This window comes from Rhinoraja longicauda, chromosome 1 (assembly GCF_053455715.1).
Source record: "Rhinoraja longicauda isolate Sanriku21f chromosome 1, sRhiLon1.1, whole genome shotgun sequence".
Lineage (NCBI taxonomy): Eukaryota > Metazoa > Chordata > Chondrichthyes > Rajiformes > Arhynchobatidae > Rhinoraja > Rhinoraja longicauda.
In genome coordinates, this window is record NC_135953.1 from 124,438,873 (window position 1) to 124,460,143 (window position 21,271).

The window sequence follows — 21,271 nt, forward strand, 5'->3', positions numbered from 1 at the left end:
ACCTCAACATAATCAAAGACCTTTACAGCCAGCAAAGTATTTTTGAAATGTAGTTACTGTAGTAATGCAGCTGGTCTCTGCACTGTAATAGTCCATGCACAGCAAGGTTATAATTGCTTGATAATCATTTTATTGATGTTTATTGAGGATAAATAACAGCTAAAATCCCTGGAAGAACTCTCATGCAATGCTTTTAAAGCTGTCATGGTATCTTTTACATCCACCTGCGAATGCTGAGGTTCCTCAGTGTAACGATTCTTTAAAAAAAGGGCCTTTAGGCAGTGCAGCTGATCCTAAATATTGCATTTAAAAGTCAGATAGAATTAGATGGTCAAACCACTGGAAAATCACTTTGATTCAAACTATCTGACCCAGAGGTGTGTTTGGCTAGTTAGCTATGGCTGCCATCTGATGTAACAATCCTATAGAGGTTCTGTGATGTTTGCCACACTGAATCTCTGTAACAATAATCTCGCCGAACCTCAGGTTTAACAATGCAATTCATAAAAAGATATATGACAGATAATCAGACTTCAATTCCACAGTTTTCCCTAGTTGTCATAATTTATTTCATTTGTGGTTTCTCTGTACGTTCTTCTGTTTCCTGTATACTTTACAGCATGGAAAGAAATGGTTAGAACACGCCAGGGTAAGAATAGTAACATTTACATAGTTTGGATATCTTGATTCAAGGAGTGTGTATTCAGGAAAGCCACAACGGAAACAGAGGAAAATGGTCACTGTACAGGAAATATATTTAAATAGACCATTGATCATTTCTATCTGCCCATCATCTACCTCTATATTCATATATTGATTTATTAATTAATGGCCTTACATGTGGTTCATCTTATACTGAATCTCAGATTTTTGCGTCATATTCTAATAAATATTCCAAAAATAATCAGAATCTGTTTGATTAATCATCCCGATAGTCTCAAATATCTGCCTGCTGGCATTATTAGTCAGGAAGGAGCAACCAACCATTCTGAAGACAGTCAACCAAGATACCCAAATAGTGCTTGCAACAGTTAAGTGGTTACGCCGCCATTGTCAATAAAAATTACAGCACAATAATTATATTTTTTAATTCTTTTGAGTCAGTAATTTTGTCCATAAAGTATAAATCCACTGTGCAATGCAGTCCACAGTGACTGAATGCAAAAGTACGTCATTGGTTGTAAAATGTCTTTTAAATAGTTTGAGTTGGTTAAAGGGACTATATAAATGCAAGTATATGTTTTTATTGGAGCTACTCACGTCATCCAACTACACACAGACCAGGGGAGATATGGCTTCAGGATCTCTTTCATCCACAAAGTATGCAGTTTTCATTTTGGTATTCTTTGTGGTATTTCACAGGCATGTCCACTTTAAGCCTGGGCACCTTAGGGATCTCCAAACATGCGCACTCTCTGATCTTTTGTGGTGCCATCCCTTCCACTTTCTGATGTGGTCTAGTTTCATTCATTGCATGCTTCCCCAAGCTATTTGCACTGAAAAGCATGGATCTCCTATTCCGAGGGCAGTGCCAATTTCCATTACCTGATTACCATTGCCTGAGGATAGCACTATACCAACAGTGTTTGTACTTGTTTTGAGCTCGCTGGTGTGGATTGTGCGAGTACAGCTGAATTTGAATTACTTGGCAGATGGTGGGAAGGTGGGGGAGGAATGTTGATGTAGGTGCTGAGGATTGAAAAGAGAGTGGACATAGGGCAACAATGAATGGCCAGCTGATGACTGACAGGACTTCCAAATACTGGAACTAAGAACAACTATCTGACTCAAGTCAACTATCTGACTGGAACTAGGGCAGCACGGTGGCACTGTGGTAGAGTTGCTGCCTTAAAGCACCATTGATCCTGACTTCGGGTCCTGTCTGTACGGAGTTTGTACTTTCTCCCTATGACTGCTTGGGTTTTCTCCGTGTGCTCCGGTTTCCTCCTACACTCCAAAGCTGTATAGGTTTGTTGGGTGATTGGGTGATTGACCAGTAAAATTGTAAATTGTCCCTAGTGTGAGTGTAGGATAGTGCTACTGTGCGGAGATCACTGGTCGGCGCTGACTTGGTGGGCCGAAAGGCCTGTTTCCATGTTGTATCTCTAAGCTAAACTAAACAAGCTATTGATCCTGATATACCTTGAAATTAAAATATGGCTGATCTGTACCTTAACTCCATTCATCCATCATTTATCCACATTTCCTAGTGCCCTTTTCAACAAAGTCGATCAATCGCAGATTTTAAATGTTTAATTACCACCACATTCACTACATTTAGGTGAGTAACTGCCAAATGTTGAGGGCTCTGATCAAGATTTTATACAGCACAGTCATATCTTCATCTTTGCTTTCCACTCATCAATATTCTTTCCAGCCTTTTTGTTCATGTTTTGTACCTATCTAATTTTTAAAATAATTTATAAACTTGGGTTCCAGAATCTCTACTGTTTCAATAAAATTATTGTTATTTTTTTTTAATTCCTACTCATATTTTATGCATCCCATTTTTATTCTGTTAACTTTTCTTTTTGACGTGCATTTTCTAATTTTTCATTCCCTTCTCATCCACATTCTGAAGCGGTCATGATCACATGATTATTTCGATTGGCTCTATCTGCAGCCTAAGGTAATGGAAGCATTGTTGTAATCTTAGCAGTGGCAGTAATTGCTGGCAAAAGACTTCATAGTTATTTTAAACCACAAAAACAGAAAGCAGCTAAGTAAAACCATTCATACTTAATGTTTTTCGGGGAATATGTGGAAAATTGGTATTTCACTGGAATAGTGAACAACCTCATTGCCCTCATTATATTATTTACAGCTAATAACTGTGTGCTTATGCACAGAAAGGTGAATAGCTTTATAGAACAACTGTCACCGTTTGTAATTTTATCTCCCATTCACCTGATTTTCATGGTTTCATAAACACAATGTTTAAAATAAAAGTTGTTGGCGGAAGAATTTGATTCTTTGACAAAGTCCCATTTGTAAAGCTAGTTCAACAGAGCTATGGGATCGAAGACAAGTTGTCAGGCAGCATCTCTGGAAGACATGAAAAGGTGACGTTTAGGTCGTGACTAGTCTGACAAAAGATCCCAACTCAAAACGTCACCTATCCATACCTTCCAGAGTTTCTGCCTGACCCGCTGAGTTAATCCAGCACTTTTTTTTCTGTAAACCTGCATGTGCACTTCCTTGTGTTTATATATATTAACAATTTGGATATAAATATAGGGGGTTTGAATGACACAAAATGGTGGTATTGTCAATAGTGTGGAGGATATCTTAAGCTACATAATAATATTCTTCAGCTGTTAAATTAAATAGAGCAATGTCATGTGAAATGTATCCTGTTACGTGCAGTGATTCATTTTGGAAGAGCTAATAATGATAGGGCATACATCATGAATGACAGGGTCCTAAGAAGTATTAGGAACAGAGGCACTTTGGTGTATGTTCACAGATTCCTGAAGACACAGGTAGATAAGGTGATTAGTATCTGGAGAAAAAGATTAGCACCCGGAGGGTGTTTGCGAGGTGGCACACAGTGCCTGAGAAGGTGTTAGAAACAACTACTCTCACAACATTTTAAACATATCTGTAAAAACACTTGAACTAAGTGCTGTAATGAGTTTGTGGATACTTGATAGTCATCATGGGCCCAACAGCCTATTTCTCTGTGGTGAACTGTGGGCACAACATTAAAAATACTTAAATCTGCTGACTTTTAATTAACATATAACCTGTGATGAACTGCATAGAAGCTGGAATCATCAATGAACACCTTGGCTGGTACATAGCAGTAAGGAGCTTGATTTACAATGTCTTGAATAAATAAAGCGCTGAATTTTAATTTAGAGTGATGTGTGGACTTTGGGAGTCTATTGGGTTTAAAAGCAGGGAAAAATGAGAGAGAGTCAGCTTCAGTCGGCTTTTTTATTTTGCTTTAAAATACAGAGTATCAGACTGCATGTGCTAAACTCATTTGGGGGAAGTAAATTACCAATTTCAGTATTTTAATAACTCAATTATAGCAATAATTTCATGAATTTTTCAATTTAATCTACGTGTCCACTGGTTTCCCAGGCTTCCTGGAACTGGACAGTGAGAACAGAGAGAGAACACAGCAGCAATTGAGAGGGTTGAAAACACGACAGAAATATATGCCAAGAAATACTGAAAGCTCTCAGCTGCTTTCGTGCTTCTGTTGAAGACTTGTTCACAGTACTTGTACTGAGAATTACTTTGACAACTGTGGAGATTTATACATCTGATCTGTGCTTTACAGTTCTGACCTATGAAATTACCTTGTGTGCTGCTTTTGCTGCGTTACTTTAGGCCTTGTATGAGAATCATTGCTACCAGAGTGGCGCAGTGGCTCAATTGGTTGAGCTGCTGCCTCAGAGCGCCCGAGGGTTCGATCCTGACCTCAGGAGCTGTCTGTGTGGTTTGCGTATTCTCCCTGGAAGCGTATGGGTTTCCACCAGGTGCTCCGTGTATTGCCCACATCCGAAAGATCTACGAGTTTCTAGGTGAATTGGCCTCTGTAAAATAGTGTGTAGAGATTAGATGAGAAAGTGGGATAACATAGAACTAGTGAACAGGTGATCGATGGTCGGCAAAGGATCCATTGATGTCTCATGTCACCTTTTCTGCAGGTCTCCTGTGAGCTGAATCTGGGAATCTGAGATTGAGCATAATAGCATGTTTTGAATGGATGGAGAGCAGCAATTGATTATGAATATTGATTGGGAATGTTATTAGAAGGGATTGGAGAAGAAGTGTGAGTTGTAGGCTAATTAGCCACTCTAATTTGCTCTCGGTGTCTAGTGAACAGTGGAGTTTAAGTGGAATTGATGTGAATTTTAAAAATCGGATTAATTTATGTGTTAATGGATCTTTAATGGTCAGCATAGATTTGTGAGGCCACGGGGCCTGTTTCTATGCAACATTTCTCGATGACTATGACTACGTATTTTATTTCCCTGTAAAAGATCCTCTTTGTTGCATACCCATCAGTTCCACCCTGATTCTCTAGGCACCAATGAGCACTGGGAATAATTTACAGTGGGCAGTTACCACTAGCATTTCTTTTGAACGTGGGAGGAAACCAGCACACCCAGGTGAACCCACTCAATCACAGGATGAACGTGTGAAGTTCACACACAAAGCACCAGAGGCCATGATCAAACCTGTTGTATCACTGCATCATTATTAACTTTTTGCACCAAATCCACGCAGTACTGAGCTCACTTGGTACCTTAACATCACCTTATTAATTAGCAACCTTCTTCATGTGCACATATCTCCTCCACTGAGGTATCATTAACATAGAAGCCTTTCATTGTCGTGATTCCTTTCTTCATTTCATTCTCCTATGGTTTTAATTTAAAAATGTCAAATTACATGTTTGAAAAATTATTTTAAATTGTGCAGTTGAAATTGTGCTGTGTGTTATCAACATCCTTGCAAGTTAATCGATTACAAAACACAGAAGTGATTTTATTTTACTAATTTGTTCATACTTACTTACTTATTTTACTGACATTGCTGGCAGTTACTGCCCATCCCCACTAAGTTAACTTAGTGAAGAGTCAATCACATTGGTGCGTGCAGATGGTAGGTTTCCTTCCAGGAATGATATTGGTGACCACATGGGATTTTACTGCATTTTGATTGTTTCACGGTTACCATAATTGTGACGGGTGTTTTTCTAGTTTCATGGTTTATTTGATTATTTGAATTGAAATTACCCAGCTGCTATGGAGGGGTTCAAACTCCTATGTGTAAGTCATTGGCTTCTCGTCCAGTAATTTAACCACAGCAGGATCCTGCACCAGAATTAAATACCGATTAAAAAGCCACTGAAAATGTAGAAACAAAGAACTGCAGATGCTGGTTAATACACAAAAAGGACTCAAAGTGCTGGAGTAATTCAGCAGGTCAGGCAGCATCTCTGGAGAACATGAAGGTGACATTTCGGATCTCGACCGAAACATTGACCTACTGAGTTAGTCCAGCACTTTGTGTTCACTGAAAATGTATTTGACATCCCTTAGCATTCCTCCTGCAATAGGAAATTAAAATACAGCCAGCATGTCCATGCAGGGGATTTCAGTTTTATTGATCCAGAATCAAGTATGGTGGCGAGTATCGAGCAAAATAATGATGCTGTTAAATTTAAATATTCAATTAAACAAAATAAAGTCTTAAGAGTAAAGTTACAAAGAGTAAAGTTAAATGATTTGTTATGGCCATCTTATTCTGTTTTGCAGGATTCCGTACAATGGCACTTGATGACCAAATGACTCTGCTCCGGTACTCCTGGATGTGTTTAATGACGTTCAGCCTTAGTTGGAGATCGTACAAACACACCAATGGCACAATGCTGTACTTTGCACCAGACTTGGTATTCAATGAGTGAGTGTTTGCTGCCTTCATATTTTGAATGCTTGTTTACAGATTTATTTTCCCAGACCAATAATTTCATGAGGCATTGATCCACAGCATAAAAACTGCTGATAATGTTGTTTCCAGCACTGTATTGTCCAGTACTTGGCTGCTCTGTGATTGCTGTGGAAACACATTGATGTGTGCTGGTTTATAGTAATGATTTGCTGCGGCTGATATAATATATATGAAATCTTGACAAAACACCAATAATATCAATATATTGAATCTTTGATAAATAGGTGGAATCAGCTAAATGTCTTTCCTAAGCATGAATACAATTGAGACACCATATGTGATAGTGAACATTGTGATACTGAGGCTTTTAAATGAATAAGTTGATGACTTGTTCAAAGACGCAGTAAGGCTTAGATACAGCTATGATTCAACATATTTTTAAAAACTTAAGTCAGTCAGAAGATATCTTGTAGCCAGGTTTGCTAAAATGACAGATAGCATAAACTAATATTCTGTCGAGTGCATCGTTTGGTAAAGATCACTTAATAACCGGTATGGCTAGGCACTCCTGTTTCTAGGCAAGCATTATGTTGATATAGTAAGAGGAGACTAGTCTGCTTTTTCTTGGGACCTAATTTGATTTGCGAAAGAATAACTGTGGGAACTTTTACTCACTGCAGTACTTCCTCTGTGGATAATAAACACATGTAATTGTGTTTGTCTAACTTAAAAAACCCGCGCACCTGTAACAGTCAGAGTTTTGTGTTATTTAATCATGACTAAGTTTATAAACAAGACCTGATCCCTTTTATAAGCTTCCTTAACATTTTGCTTTAAGGTGGATTTAGTGGTGTTCAAATTGCATACATGCAGATTTGAAAGGATATTCTTACCGAGATTCCATTTTGCTAAAAGATTGACTGCACACGGCTACCGTGATGCCATAAATACTTGCGTATTAAATTGCAGCACATTTTTCTTTTTAGTATTTGTAGGTTTATAAATGCATTATTGCTGATCTTTAATGCATTGGAAAAATCCTGCACCACATTAAGTTTGAAACATTATTCAGGATAATCTTATACTTACCTTACTTATCTTACTTATTCTTTTATATCTTTTGCCATGCCTCAGAGAGACAGCACCAGGCTTGTAACATTCGTAACCAGTAACTAGGGGGGCACAATGATGAATTACTTAATTATTCACAATGACGCCATCTACAAGTACATATTTACAATGTAGCTTTCATGTTTGCACAGTCATTTATGGCAATTTTGACTTTTTGCTGGTGGAGAAGCTGTTAACCCAGAATGGCTCCATTACTGTTTTCATTCCTTCTATTTGTATACACATAAATATCTGTGAAACTCTCGACATTTTAAGAAGAATACATAAATTCCCCATACTGTACACAAATCCAGATAATTAAAAAATACTCTGTACGTTCCCTGTTTAGTAAAAAAAATCCATAGATTAGCACCTAGGTCAGCGAAAGGTATGTATAGAGCAAAAGGACCTGAATATAAGTTGAACGAATGTCTTACTACAATTATATGAAGCCCTGACGAGGCCACACCTGGAATGTAGTGTAAAAGCTTAATCTCCCTAACTAAGAAGGTGATAGTTGCAAAAGAGGGAGTGCCAAGAAGGTTCACCAAATTAGTCCCTGAATTAAGGGGAGAGGTTATGCAGACAGGTTTTTAATCCTTAGCTTGGTAGAATGAGAGGTGGTATCATTGAAACATGGAATATCATTAAAGGGGTTGACAGGTTTGTTACAGAGTTGATTTTTGTCTAGAACCAGGGGCTACAGTTTAAAAAAATCGATCCAGCAGTACAGCATAAAGAGAAGAATGAATTTCTTCACTCAGAGGTTTGTGAATCTTCGGAATTTTCCACCTAAAATAGCAGTGGAGGCTTAGTTGCTGAAAGATAAGGCATAATATTATTCAGTGGTGGAGCAGGCAAGACTGGCTTTCCACTTACGTTTGCTATTTTTTTAATATTCGTATTCTGCATACACCAAAAAACTGTGCATTTGCGATAATCCACAGATTAACTCGCCAGAAAAAAATCCACGGCTCAATACATTTCTCATTTGCATTCTCACAGAATCTCTTTATACTAAAGCAAAGGTCTAAATAATCCCGCTGAAGCCAAGGACCTATGTCCACAGGCACTTTTACGCCTCAGTAGAAGTCCATCTGACTCATTAGATAACATATTTAACATTTTGTGGGTTATTCTAAATATGGCTGAATTGCGAAAAAATATTAGCCACAAATTTTATCCAAAATATTCCCTCTTGGAAGTGTTAAGATTATATCGCAAGCCACAAATAGAGAATTTTCCGCTATTGGCTAAATTTAGAAGTAAAGATTTGCTGATTCGCCATGCCACTGCAGTACTGGAACTTGCTTCCTTGCAGGTTCACTGCCGTGCAGCTGCATGAAGGGGGATTTGTTGTTAGAATAATATTCCAGATGACTAGGTTAACAGAGGACATGATTTCAATTTAAGACAGGATCTGGAAACCAGCACAGATCAAAAGGTTTTAAAGCATTCCTTGTAGGTTTGGAATAGGCGGATTTTTCCTCTGCAGCTCATTAACAAAGCCCTTGACCCACCCATTGGCAATCATGGCCACTCTTTCCTTCCAGTCCTGAGGCCACTCTTCCTCAGCTTCTCTTTCTTTCTTTCCATTTCTTCCCTCGCTCCAGCCTCAGCATGCCTCTAATTATTCAGCCTCAATGCTTCCAATCCCCTTTCTGCGCAACTCTGTGCTCTCTCTCTCTCTCTCTCTCTCTCTCTCTCTCTCTCTCTCTCTCTCTCTCTCTCTCTCTCTCTCTCTCTCGCCTCAATAATACAAATGTTCTTTATTTCTCTTTCTCTCAAATCTCATGGACCTTACTTCATGGTTTTATGGGTTCCATCAATCCCAGACTCTGTTTCCCTTCACCAGAGTCTTGACATACCTCCAATCTCAGCATCAATAGCTCTCAATTCCTAGCTTCTTTGATTCGATTCCTACACCTGAAGCCCTTCCATACTGCAATTGCAGTTGAGCTCTCCCCTCCTAGCTTATGAGAATCATTGCCAAGGAATCCAGGTGTGACTGTTTTTTTCCTGACAAGCAAGTGGCCTATACTCTTATGTAAGAGGATAGTGAAGCCCTGCCATTAAAGTGAATCCAACCTTGCTGGGTTTCATGGCAATTTCCAGCCCTAACTTGAACCTTTCTTCCTTCTTTCCATACCACAAATGCTGGAGTTGAAGAACTAGTAAATACATCAGACCACAGCAAAGTTTTGACTTCAGTTTTTTGGAACTAACTATTGAAAACCCTCAGCTTTATATAGATTCCTAATATGAGACCCTGACACTTTGTGCTTATGTAGAAAATTGATCTTACTTGGCTCCCAAATAGCATTTTACTGAGAGTGGCATCCAGCGAGGAAGCATATTTGAGGACACGTACAATATTTCTGTGTAAAAATTGTGCAAAAAGAAACCATCTTATTTACATCTTCCCAGTAAAGTGCCATGGACATTTACTTCCTGTTGATTTTGGAGAATGGCCATTTCAGGTTTAACCAATTATGCAGCCACAATGTTATTCAATGAAATATCATATATACAATAGGATTAAAATCAAAAGCCTTAATGTATCATTGTCAAAGTCTATGACTATCCTGCAAGCAGAGATGGCTAGAGTCTCCATCTGGTACTTAACCTTGGAAATGTTTTAACCTTTGGGGAAATCACAAGAACGTGAGACCAAATACATTGCAGAGTAGAATTTCAGACCAATTCCTTGATGATGCAAGCCGTGCGGGAGAGGAGAGGATCTCATTACCTACGTTCGGAAATCTGCGCAAATATAGTTGCTTCTTCCTAACTGCAAAAATGTACATTTGGCATTGTTTGTGGAGGAGCCTAGGAACCCTGCTGTATAATTCCAGTCTACAGTGGGATGGAGGCAAGGAAAATAAAACTCGAGGAAATGCTTGCAACTTTGCATTCGGATCTATCCCCATCTCGCAGAAGCTTCCGCAGGTGCTGGGGGCTGTTGGGCCTTGGAAATTCTTTGACACTCAGTGGTATTTGGAGGCCGGTAGATGGTTTTATAGGTTCATCACAGGGTTTCTGGAGATCTACAACCATATCATAGGAGAGAATGAATCCAGTAGAGAGAAACGCTTGGAAATTAGGCCATGAGGGAACCGGGACCTTAAATGTTGGGTTAGTGGCAGTGGTTGTGCTCGGCTGCTGGAGGGGTGGAGATCAATCTAAAAGTCGAGTTGAGTTCAGGATCAATTGTGGAGGTGGAAATAAAGGACAAGCTGCTGTGGCTCTAAAGGTGTTCTGGATGCATCTTACAACTACAGCTACTATTTTGACTGCAGGATTTAGGGGGTCTCCTCATCTTTCCCAGTTAGTGAGGAAACCATGCAGAACAGAAGACAGGAAGGAGGGGAGGAGCAACAGTGTAATAAAGATGATGGTGAAGACCACAGTATGTATCAACTCAGACTATCACCTCAGAGACTGGAAGAAAGGGAAATGAGCAGATTAAGTTGGAGGAAATCTTATTAGTTGGAATTAGTTATCAGTTATCTTATCAGTTGAAACCAGTCAGCAGATGGCTTCAATCTGCCACAAGATGTAGGGACTCAAGAGTGAGGACTAAGCATTGGAACATACTATTCACCTACTTCCAAATAGAAAAAGCAATGGAGGAAGGCAAAAGAGACTGAAAATGCTGGAATGTAGAAAAAAATAGCAGAACACTAGAAGAACTCAGCAGGTCAGGCAGCATCCCTGGAGACAAATGGTGTGCCAATGTTTTAGAGAGATACCCTGCATAAGGATGAAGAAACAAGGGGAAAGATTGCCAATATACGGTACTACTAGGGGGTGGGGGGTTGGGACATAGTCTGGAAGGTGATGGGTGGAACTAGATGTGGAGAAGATCTGGCCTTCAAAACCAAATTTGATTTTGGTGTGGGGGGAAGTGAAGGGGCAAGTATTACAGCTCCATTGGTTACAGGGGAAAGGGCCATGGGATGGGAAGGGATGGATGAGGACGTGTGAGCGGTCCAGAGAATCGCAGAGAGAGTGATCACTGCGGAAAGTATAAAGAGGTGGGAAAAGAAGGGAAGAAGTGACTGAAGTGGAATTGCATTGGAGCTGGCAATAGAAGAATCCATCTGCAGGTTAGCAAGAGTATTTTGGGAGATTGTAATTATAGGTGTGAAAACTGATTGCTTCACAAGAAAGAGCTAATTGTGAGCTAAATGAAACTGTGAGTTTGACTGCAGAGTGCTCAACAATGTGTATATTGTGTATCTTGAAATGTTCAACTGAGTTGGAATTTCATGAAGAATTTCTTGTTGCTGAATGATTATGGATTTTATTAACTGGTTTGTCTGTCGATTGAATGACAATGTGATCAATGTGAGTAATGCGCATTACTCTACAATATTAACCAACCAACATCAATATTGAGCAACAGTTCAAAATGATCAAGATTTTAGATGAGATTTAGATGAGTAATTTTGTCCAAGCCAGAGTTCTGTAAACTAGGAGTTACTCATCAGGAACAAGTGATTTTCTAAGAAGCCATTCAAATTATATGATTAGTGAATAATTTGTTAATATCTTATATTCAGTGCAGATGGATGATCACTTTTGGGTATTCGGACTCTCTAACATGGATTGCAACTAGAAATACCCAATTTACTTTCACAGTTGGCATGATTTCACCCAGAAATAATAACTAGTGTCAACTGATGTGAATAAAATCAGTTTTTGTGCGCTTAATGGCTAAAATAATTCCACAGTACATATATCCAAAGGCCTGGGAGATGGACTGATTTACAACTGGTTGCCAATCCAGTTTCAGCTATGTCACGCAAAGTTAGATTCGCCCATTGACATCAGATTACCAATATTGAAATTCAGGAATGATGCCTCTGGACACTGAAGGGAAGGGTCACTTCACTTGGAATAAAGCCGGGATCGGGAGCTGGCTCGGCAGACATTACAAGACCAACTCATTTAAACTAGTTTAAAGCCATGCTCCAATTGTGTCATTCCATGGGTCTATCACTATCACTGAAATGCAAGTTAGCTGGATGATATTTCCTGAGCAGCACTGAAACAGCCACACAATAGAACGAAAATCAGGTGGATTGTGTGTGGAGCAGTCGATCTGCTGCTGCCAATTCCCCATCAGTGCGTGTGTCCCTTCAATTTATAACCATGATCCAGCTCAGAATGAAGACTGGAACCCCGTTGAAGAATCTCATGTAACTTGAGCTCTTTGTAGATGGCCTGGAACTACAGTGCCTCAGCAGGCTAGAAGCACTTGCAACGTTTTGATGCTCATTCGCAAACATTCCCCAGTTAGTGAACTGCGGTTTGGAGTCACATTTCACATTTAATGATGAGATTATTTCCCAGTGTTATGAGAGTGGACATTTGCTAGCACTCCTGACCTATATTCTTTTTTAACCCCCTGGCCTCAAGCTTCTCCTCTCCAACCTCCATTCATTCCTCATCTCTCCCGATCTCCATTCTTCTGACCTCCCCGAACCCTGATCTCTATTTTCCTCCAGCCCTTGCAATCTCCACGCTCCTCAGCCCTCTTAATCTTCACTTTCACTAGTCCTTCTGGCTTGTACATGTGCCTTTTCACATAAATTAATTAATGACATCTTCTGTGGCATAGTTTTAAAAGGAATATGTTACTTAAATAACAGTTTAAAGAATCAAGTCACCTTAATCCAGAAAAGTGCAGTGGAATTTGGTTGTTGGGTCAGTTGTTTCCAGATGAAAAGACTGCGTTGAGCAGCCTTCAGTATTGTGCGGGAAGCTCACTGAAAGAAATAATGAATGACAAGCGTAAGGCAGCTTACTGATCATCTTAACGTCTGTTCTATTGTGGATTACAGGCAGCAGAAACATCACACTTTGTACCTACTGATATACCCAAAAGTGACAACATTTGGTCGGTACCCAAAAGTAAAGACTTTTAAAAGTCTTTAAAAAACATTTAGCTTGTCCAAGATTAAAATTCTTTTCAACCATACATATCTTGGAGATTTTAAGAACAATAAGAGGCATGGTAACTTTACAGAACGAGATATATTTATTTCTCAAAGGTATAAAACATGTACAAATATTGACATGAATGAGTGTATAAACTATCTCAAACCAAATATGCTGTTTAAACATGCAAATAACTTTGCATTCAGTGTACTTAACCATTTGAAAAATATCCAACTATATTAAGGCTCTAAACAAGTAAAGCACTATCCTAGAAAACAGCCCACAGCATGTACATTTGTTACGTGCCAACATGCATGTTATTGTGAGTCAGCAAAAAGTGAGCAAGCCTCATTCAAAATTATGCAATGTAGTTTTAAAGTAAACTAGACAAAGTGGGCCCGTTGGGCCCATTCCTCGTAGAGGGGGGGGCAGGGAAGGGGAGAGGGTGTGACTGAGGAGGCCACTCTCCCCTCCCCCACCCCCATTCTAACTCTCCCCACCTCCCCTTTCCCCACAACCCCCCTTTTCCCCACCCTCTCCTCCCCCCACCCCCCCATTCTCTTCTTTCCCCCCACCCCCCATTCTCTACTCCCTCAGCCCCACTCTTACTCTCCCCCACCCCCCTTTTCCCCACCACCCCCCTTTATCTTACCCCACCACCAACCCCTCTTCCCTGCACCCCTGCTATCCACCTCCCCAGTCCCACTCTCACTCCCACCACCACTCTCTCCTCCTCCCACCCTCCCCCTCTCCCCCACTCTTACTCTCCCCCACCCCCCTTTTCCCCACCAGCCCCCCTCTCTCCTCCCCCACCCCCTGCCTCCCCCACTCTCTCCGCCCCCCACCCTCACCCCCCTCCTACCCCAATCCTCACCTCCACCCCCCCATGCCCATTCCCCTCCGTGGAGCCGTTGGCGGAAAAAGCCACTTACCGAGCGTGCAGGGAGGAGGAGAGAGCGCTGGACTATTGGAGATGGGCAGTGCGGCGGCTGTGGCCTAGCTGAGCTGGGATTACTCGCGGCGGTTGTGGGGGAGAGGGGAGAGAGGAGAGAGGAGAGGGGAGAGAGGGGAGAGGGGAGAGAGAAGCGAGAGGAGAGAAGCGAGGGGAGAGAGGAGAGGGGAGCTCCTGATTACGGGCGGGCGGCTCCGCTAACGGCGTCCATCTTTTTTGTGCGAGTGAAGAGAGAGTCCATGTGTGCCGTATGGTGATGTCATACGCACAGCAGCCCTTGGAAAAATGTGTTTTGAAATGAGATTTATTTATCAACTTTAAAATGTAATTAAAAAAATATAAGACCAATTTTGGAAGCAAAGTGCAGTGAGTTTTCATAATTTTTACTGCTTAATGCATGTTTCTGAAACTTTAGTTTCCCATTCCCAAACATTAAACCATTAAAACTAAAGTTTGTAACAGCAGTTATTATATTCAGAAATGCTATCATAATCTACAAAATAAGATAACTTTAAAAGCAAACTAAAGGAAGGCCAGAGTTCATCAGATAAGTAAATATCTCAAGTGACTATTTTCTATATTTAATGGCATAACAACAGACTGCTCATATCCTGAATTTGACTGATAATTGTTGAAAACAACAACGGAACATGTCACGAAGTTTGTGGTGTGATGGTAAACCTACATTTGGCCTACATTTTGTCATGGTCTAAACCTGAAACCTGCTTCTTCACCCAGGCCTTTGGTCACCAGTCCTTATATCTATCCCCTTCTGGGGTGCCAACAGTCTTCCCATGATGCTCATTGTTTTGTTTTGCTATGTTAAAGATTCAAAAACAAAAAAGTTGGTACTTTTAGTCACCATGCACTCAATAAAAAAGCTCTTCATTTTTGTGAACAAGGATAGTGTTTCTATTCCATCAATGATAAGTGCACACCAGTATAATAAAGAGTCAGTTGTCTTTACTTCATTCTAATTTGTCTGTTACAATCACTCTGTTATAGCCCTAGAAATGAAAGTGAAATAGTGATTTATAAAATGAGCCAAGATGGACTGAGTTGATCATGGGGTTAAAAATCATTAGAAGCTCATCTGAGTCCAGAAGTCACAATGGTTCATGGTGAATTCTATTGCTAACCCTGCTGGAACCTGTAGGAGCTTTGGGTCGATGCCATGGCTGCAAATGCCCATATTGGTTCAGTGCCAATCCTAACCTGCTGAAAAATCCAGTGCTGCAGTTGCTCGATCGCCAGTAAAATAATTTAAGAGTAAACCCAATAACCTCCCATAATTGGCTAGCACAAATAAATATTCCACTTTATTCTCAATGTCCAAACCCCCAATTGGTTCGGCCTCCAGGCTGGTGTTATTACTGTTGTTTTGACAGCCATCCATCGTGGCTTGATCTGCTGTTAAGCCAGAGACATGGGAATTCTTGATATAAACAGTCTCCAACCCCAGCTGTTTTCCTTGTTGTTCTAAAGGATGCTCAGAGGCTCCACTCCTTACAAGGTTTACAGAAGTTCCTGTGCAAATCCAAGATCTGGCATGTTTATCTCCCAGGCGACTTTCAATCTTTCTGGCAAATCCCTGCCAGATTTACAGAGGCAATGTGCCAAAAAGATTGAGCATTTTGAACGTCAGTGAACTCAACAGCAAAAGACAATACACTTAACAGAATTGGACTAATCTACATTGTTCCTTCAAAAAGCTCTACCATTTAAAATGCCATTGCCAAGCTTCTGCCCATCTATTTTCCTTACTGATTCCGTATCCCATGATCACCTTGGTATCTAAAAATATATCTTTATTTTGTATCTCTTTATTATGTATACTTGGTATTCACGTTCCTCTGATTAGAGCCATCCAATCTTTCACCTTTATAATTTTTGCACTCCTTCAATTCTGGCCTCTCATCATTCATCAATTTAATGAACCCATCATTAGTGGTTTTGCTCGTAGTTGACCATGTCAAAATCTCTGCAATACCCCAACTAATACCATTCCAATCTCTTTACTCCTTTTGACATACCTGTTTGACCTGGCTTTAAGTCAAGTGCCCCAGCAACACCTCAAATAAAAATCGAAACATACAGATGGAAATGTGAAATGAAACAGAACACGATGGAAATATTAAGCAGGTATGAAAAAAAGCAGAGTTGATTCTTTAGGTCAAAGGCTGGCAATATGCAAAGGGCTCCTCAAGGGAGAGGGCAAAGCTTCACCTATTCTTAGGGAATTGGGCAAGGCTAGTGACCGATATATCAATGGGCAAGCGTTTTAGGATCAGCAACCACAGTTCTGCTAATCTTAAAATAGCTATGAATAAGGACAGGGCTGGGCCACGATAAAGTTTTAAATTGGGGCATAGTCACCTTTGATGGTATTAGACAGAAATTTGCTAAAGTTGGTCGGGGTAGTTTGTTTATAGGCAATAGAGTCATAGAGTCATAGTGATACAGTGTGGAAACAGGCCCTTTGGCCCAACTCGCCCACATCGGCCAACAATGTCCCAGTTACACTAATCCCACTTGCCTGCGCTTGGTCCTTAGCCCTCAAAACCTGTCCTATCCATGTCTAATTGTTTCTTAAAAGATGGGATAGTCCCAGCCTCAACTACCTCCTCTGGCAGCTTGTTCCATACACCCACCACCCTTTGTGTGAAAATGTTACCCCCTCGGATTCCTATTAAATCTTTCCTTGAACCTTCATCTTGAACCTTTGTCCTCTGGTCCTCGATTCCCCTCCTTTGGGCAAAAGACTGTGCATCTACCCGATCTATTCCTCTCATGATTTTGTATACCTCTATAAGATCTCCCCTCATCCTCCTAAGCTCCATGGAATAGAGACCCAGCCTACTCAACCTCTCCCTACAGCTCGCACCCTCTAGTCCTGGCAACATCTTTGTAAATCTTTTCTGTACCTGTTCAAGCTTGACAATATCTTTCCTATAACATGGTGCCCAGAACTGAACACAATATTCTAAATGCGGCCTCACCAATGTCTTATACAACTGCAACATGTCCTCCCAACTTCTATACTCAATACTCTGACTGATGAAGGCCAAAATGCCAAAAGCCTTTTTGACCACCTTATCTACCTGCGACAACCTACAAGGACCATGCACCTGTACTCCTAGATCCCTCTGCTCTACAAAACTACCCGGAGGCCTACCATTTACTGTGTAGGTCCTGCCTTTGTTCGACGTCCCAAAATGCAACACCTTACACTTTTCTGTATTCAAGGGAGAGGGCAAAGCTTCACCTATTCTTAGGGAGTTGGGCAAGGCTAGTGGGCAAGCGTTTTAGGATCAGCGACCACAGTTCTGTTAATCTTAAAATAGCTATGAATAAGGACAGGGCTGGGCCACGATAAAGTTTTAAATTGGGGCATAGCCACCTTTGATGGTATTAGACAGAAATTTGCTAAAGTTGATCGGGGTAGGATGTTTATAGGCAAAGGGATGTCCATAGAGTCAAAACCTGTCCCATCCATGTACCTGTCTAATTGTTTCTTAAAAGATGGGATAGTCCCAGCCTCAACCACCTCCTCTGGCAGCTTGTTCCATACACCCACCACCCTTTGTGTGAAAATGTTACCCCTCGGATTCCTATTAAATCTTTTCCCCTTCACCTTCAACCTTTGTCCTCTGGTCCTCGATTCCCCTCCTTTGGGCAAAAGACTGTACATCTACCCGATCTATTCCTCTCATGATTTTGTATACCTCTTATAAGATCTCCCCTCATCCTCCTGCGCTCCATGGAATAGAGACCCAGCCTACTGAGCCTCTCCCTACAGCTCACACCCTCTAGTCCTGGCAACATCCTTGTAAATCTTTTCTGTACCCTTTCAAGCTTGACAATATCTTTCCTATAACATGGTGCCCAGAACTGAACACAATATTCTAAATGCGGCCTCACCAATGTCTTATACAACTGCAACATGTCCTCCCAACGTCTATACTCAATACTCTGACTGATGAAGGCCAAAGTGGCAAAAGCCTTTTTGACCACCTTATCTACCTGCGACAACCTTCAAGGGACCATGCACCTGTACTCCTAGATCCCTCTGCTCTACAAAACTACCCGGAGGCCTACGATTTACTGTGTAGGTCCTGCCCTTGTTCGACGTCCCAAAATGCAACACCTTACACTTTTCTGTATTCAATTCCATCAACCATTCCTCCGCCCACCTGGCCAATCAATCCAGATCCTGCTGCAATCTTTCACAACCATCTTCACAATCTGGAAAACCCACTCACTTTTGTATCATCAGCAAACTTGCTAATCTTGCCCTGTATGTTCTCATCCAAATCATTGATGTAGATGACAAACAGTAACGGGCCCAGCACCAAACCCTGAGGCACACCACTAGTCACAGGCCTCCAGTCTGAGAAGCAACCTTCCACCATCACCCTCTGCTTCCTTCCATGGAATCAATTTGCTATCCAGCTGTCTCTCCTTGTATCCCATGTGATCTGACCTTCCAGAGCAGCCTACCATGCGGATCCTAGTCAAACGCCTTACTGAAATCCATGGACACAACATCTACAGCTCTGCCTTCATCAACCTTTTTGGTCACGTCTTCAAAAAATCAATCAGATTTGCGAGCCACGACCTCCCATGTACAAAACCATGCTGACTATCCCTAATCAGCCCTTGCTCATCCAAATGCCTGTATTACATATCCCTCAGAATACTCTCCAGTAACTTACCAACTACAGATGTTAAGCTCACCAGCCTATAGTTCCCAGCATTTTCCCTGCAGCCCTTCTTGAAAAGAGGCACAACATCTCCAGAAAGTGGGATGCTTTTAAAAGTGTGACAATGAAAGTATGTGTAATGCATATTTCAGATCGAGTGAAAGGCAAGGCAGGTTGCAGTGAGGACTTGGGATCACGAGAAATTGAACTTCTAGTTGGGAAAAAGACAGAGGCATGGGTCAGCTCCAGGCAACTGGAATCAAGTGTAATCCTGGACGAGTACATGGGATTCAAGAGCATACTCAAGAAGGAAATCGGGAGGGCAAAAAGAGGCATGAGATAACTGGCAGATAATATTAAGGAAAATGCAGAGAGATTTTATAGATATTTTGGGGGAAAAGTTCAAAGAGAAAGAGAGAAAGAGAGAAAGAGAGAGAGAGAGAGAGAGAGAGAGAGAGAGAGAGAGAGAGAGAGAGAGAGAGAGAGAGAGAGAGAGAGAGAGGAGGGAGGGAGGGAGGGAGGGAGGGAGGGAGGGAGGGAGGGAGAGAGAGAGAGAGAGAGAGAGAGAGAGAGAGAGAGAGAGAGAGAGAGAGTTTTTAGTGTGGAGAAAGACGTAAAGATTAGGGAACGGAAAAGTTAATAGCAAATCTTGAGGACAGTTTATATTACAGTCAAGGAGGTGCTGAATGTCCTAAGATGTATGAAGGTAAATAAATCTACCAAGCTTTATCAGATATGTTCAAGGATGCTGTGGGAAGCTAGGGAAGAAATTGCAGGAGTCCTGGTTGAGATATGTGAATTATCACTGTTGGGTACTGGGTCCACTGTTGTTCATTATTTACATTAATAATTTGGATATGAACGTAGGTGGTATGGTTTGTAAGATTGCGGATGACATTAAAATTAGTGGCCTATTGGACGGTGAAAAAGGTTATCTAAGATTACAATGGGATTTTGATCAACTAGGCCAATGGACCTGGGATAGGCCAATGGACCTAGGATTGGCAGATGGAAGTTGATCAAGGTTTCAAGGTCAGTTTATTGTCATATGTACCAATTAAGGTACAGTGAAATTTGAGTTACCATACAGCCATCCTAAGTGAAAAGCAACAGGACACACAGCCACAAAAAATAAAAGTTAACATAAACATCCACCACAGCGGCTCCCCATATTCATCACTGTGATGGAAGGTAATAAAATCCAATCTTCTCCCTTTTTATTCTCCCATGGTCGGGCCTGTCAAACCTTCCGCAGTCGGGGCCATCAAAGCACCCGCAGCCGGTGATCCGAAGCCGTCGCGTCGGGGTGATCGTTAATTCAGATAAAAACAAGGAATTGCATTTTGGTAAAATAAACTAGGGCCACACTTACACAGTAAATGATAGACCCATAGGGAGTATTGTAGAACAGAAAGACCAAACGGTGCAGGTACGTAGTTCCATGAAAGTACAGGTAAGACAAGGTGATGAAGAAGGTCATTTGCACACTTGCCTTCATTGGCAAGAGTTTTTAAAATAATGGGCAGATGTTTACAGTGAGCGGGGGGAAATTTAAAAGGGGCAAGATTAAAAAACGGAGATTGGAGAATATATGGAACGAGCTGCTAGAGGAAGAGGCAAAGGTGGGTACAATCATGACATTTAAAAGATACTTGGAGAGACACATGGATAGTGAAGGTTTGGAGGGATATTGGCCAGGCACAAGCAAGTGGGACTAGCTTGTTTAGGCAACTTGGTCAGCATGGATGAGCCTGCCACCATGGCATATAGCACTATGACGATGCAAATAAGAATTGCTTGGGAGGTAAGCATTTTCTAACATTAAAAAAAAATTAGAAAGCTTAAATTAAAAGCATAAATAAAAACAATATTTATAGAGCAACTTAAATAGAGTAAGGCATCCTATGACACTCGATCAGATTCATTGGGCCAGATGGACCTTGCAACAAAGCTCAGTGAAAGCATCAGAATGCTCCTTACTTCCAAGGGTTCAGCAAGAGGACACATCCATGTGCCTTTGGTGAGACTCTAATCCTATGTTGCTGTGTGCAAATACTATAGTAAGGAACAGCTGACTCGTACTGTGATAAGCTTTTCGAGGTATTTTCCGCAATGTAATGTATCAAGTATCATAGGTTGTTGTTCAGGC

The 21,271-nt window shown here is 41.0% G+C and overlaps 1 protein-coding gene across 1 annotated transcript in view; it reads left to right on the plus strand.

Annotated features, from left to right (window-relative positions):
* Positions 1 to 21,271, plus strand: part of nr3c2 (nuclear receptor subfamily 3, group C, member 2) — a 260,093-nt gene that overhangs the window by 197,116 nt on the left and 41,706 nt on the right. The window contains exon 6 of the mRNA XM_078406024.1: positions 6,279 to 6,423. Within this exon, the coding sequence (XP_078262150.1) occupies positions 6,279 to 6,423 (145 nt within the window). The remainder of the gene's footprint in view (positions 1 to 6,278; positions 6,424 to 21,271) is intronic.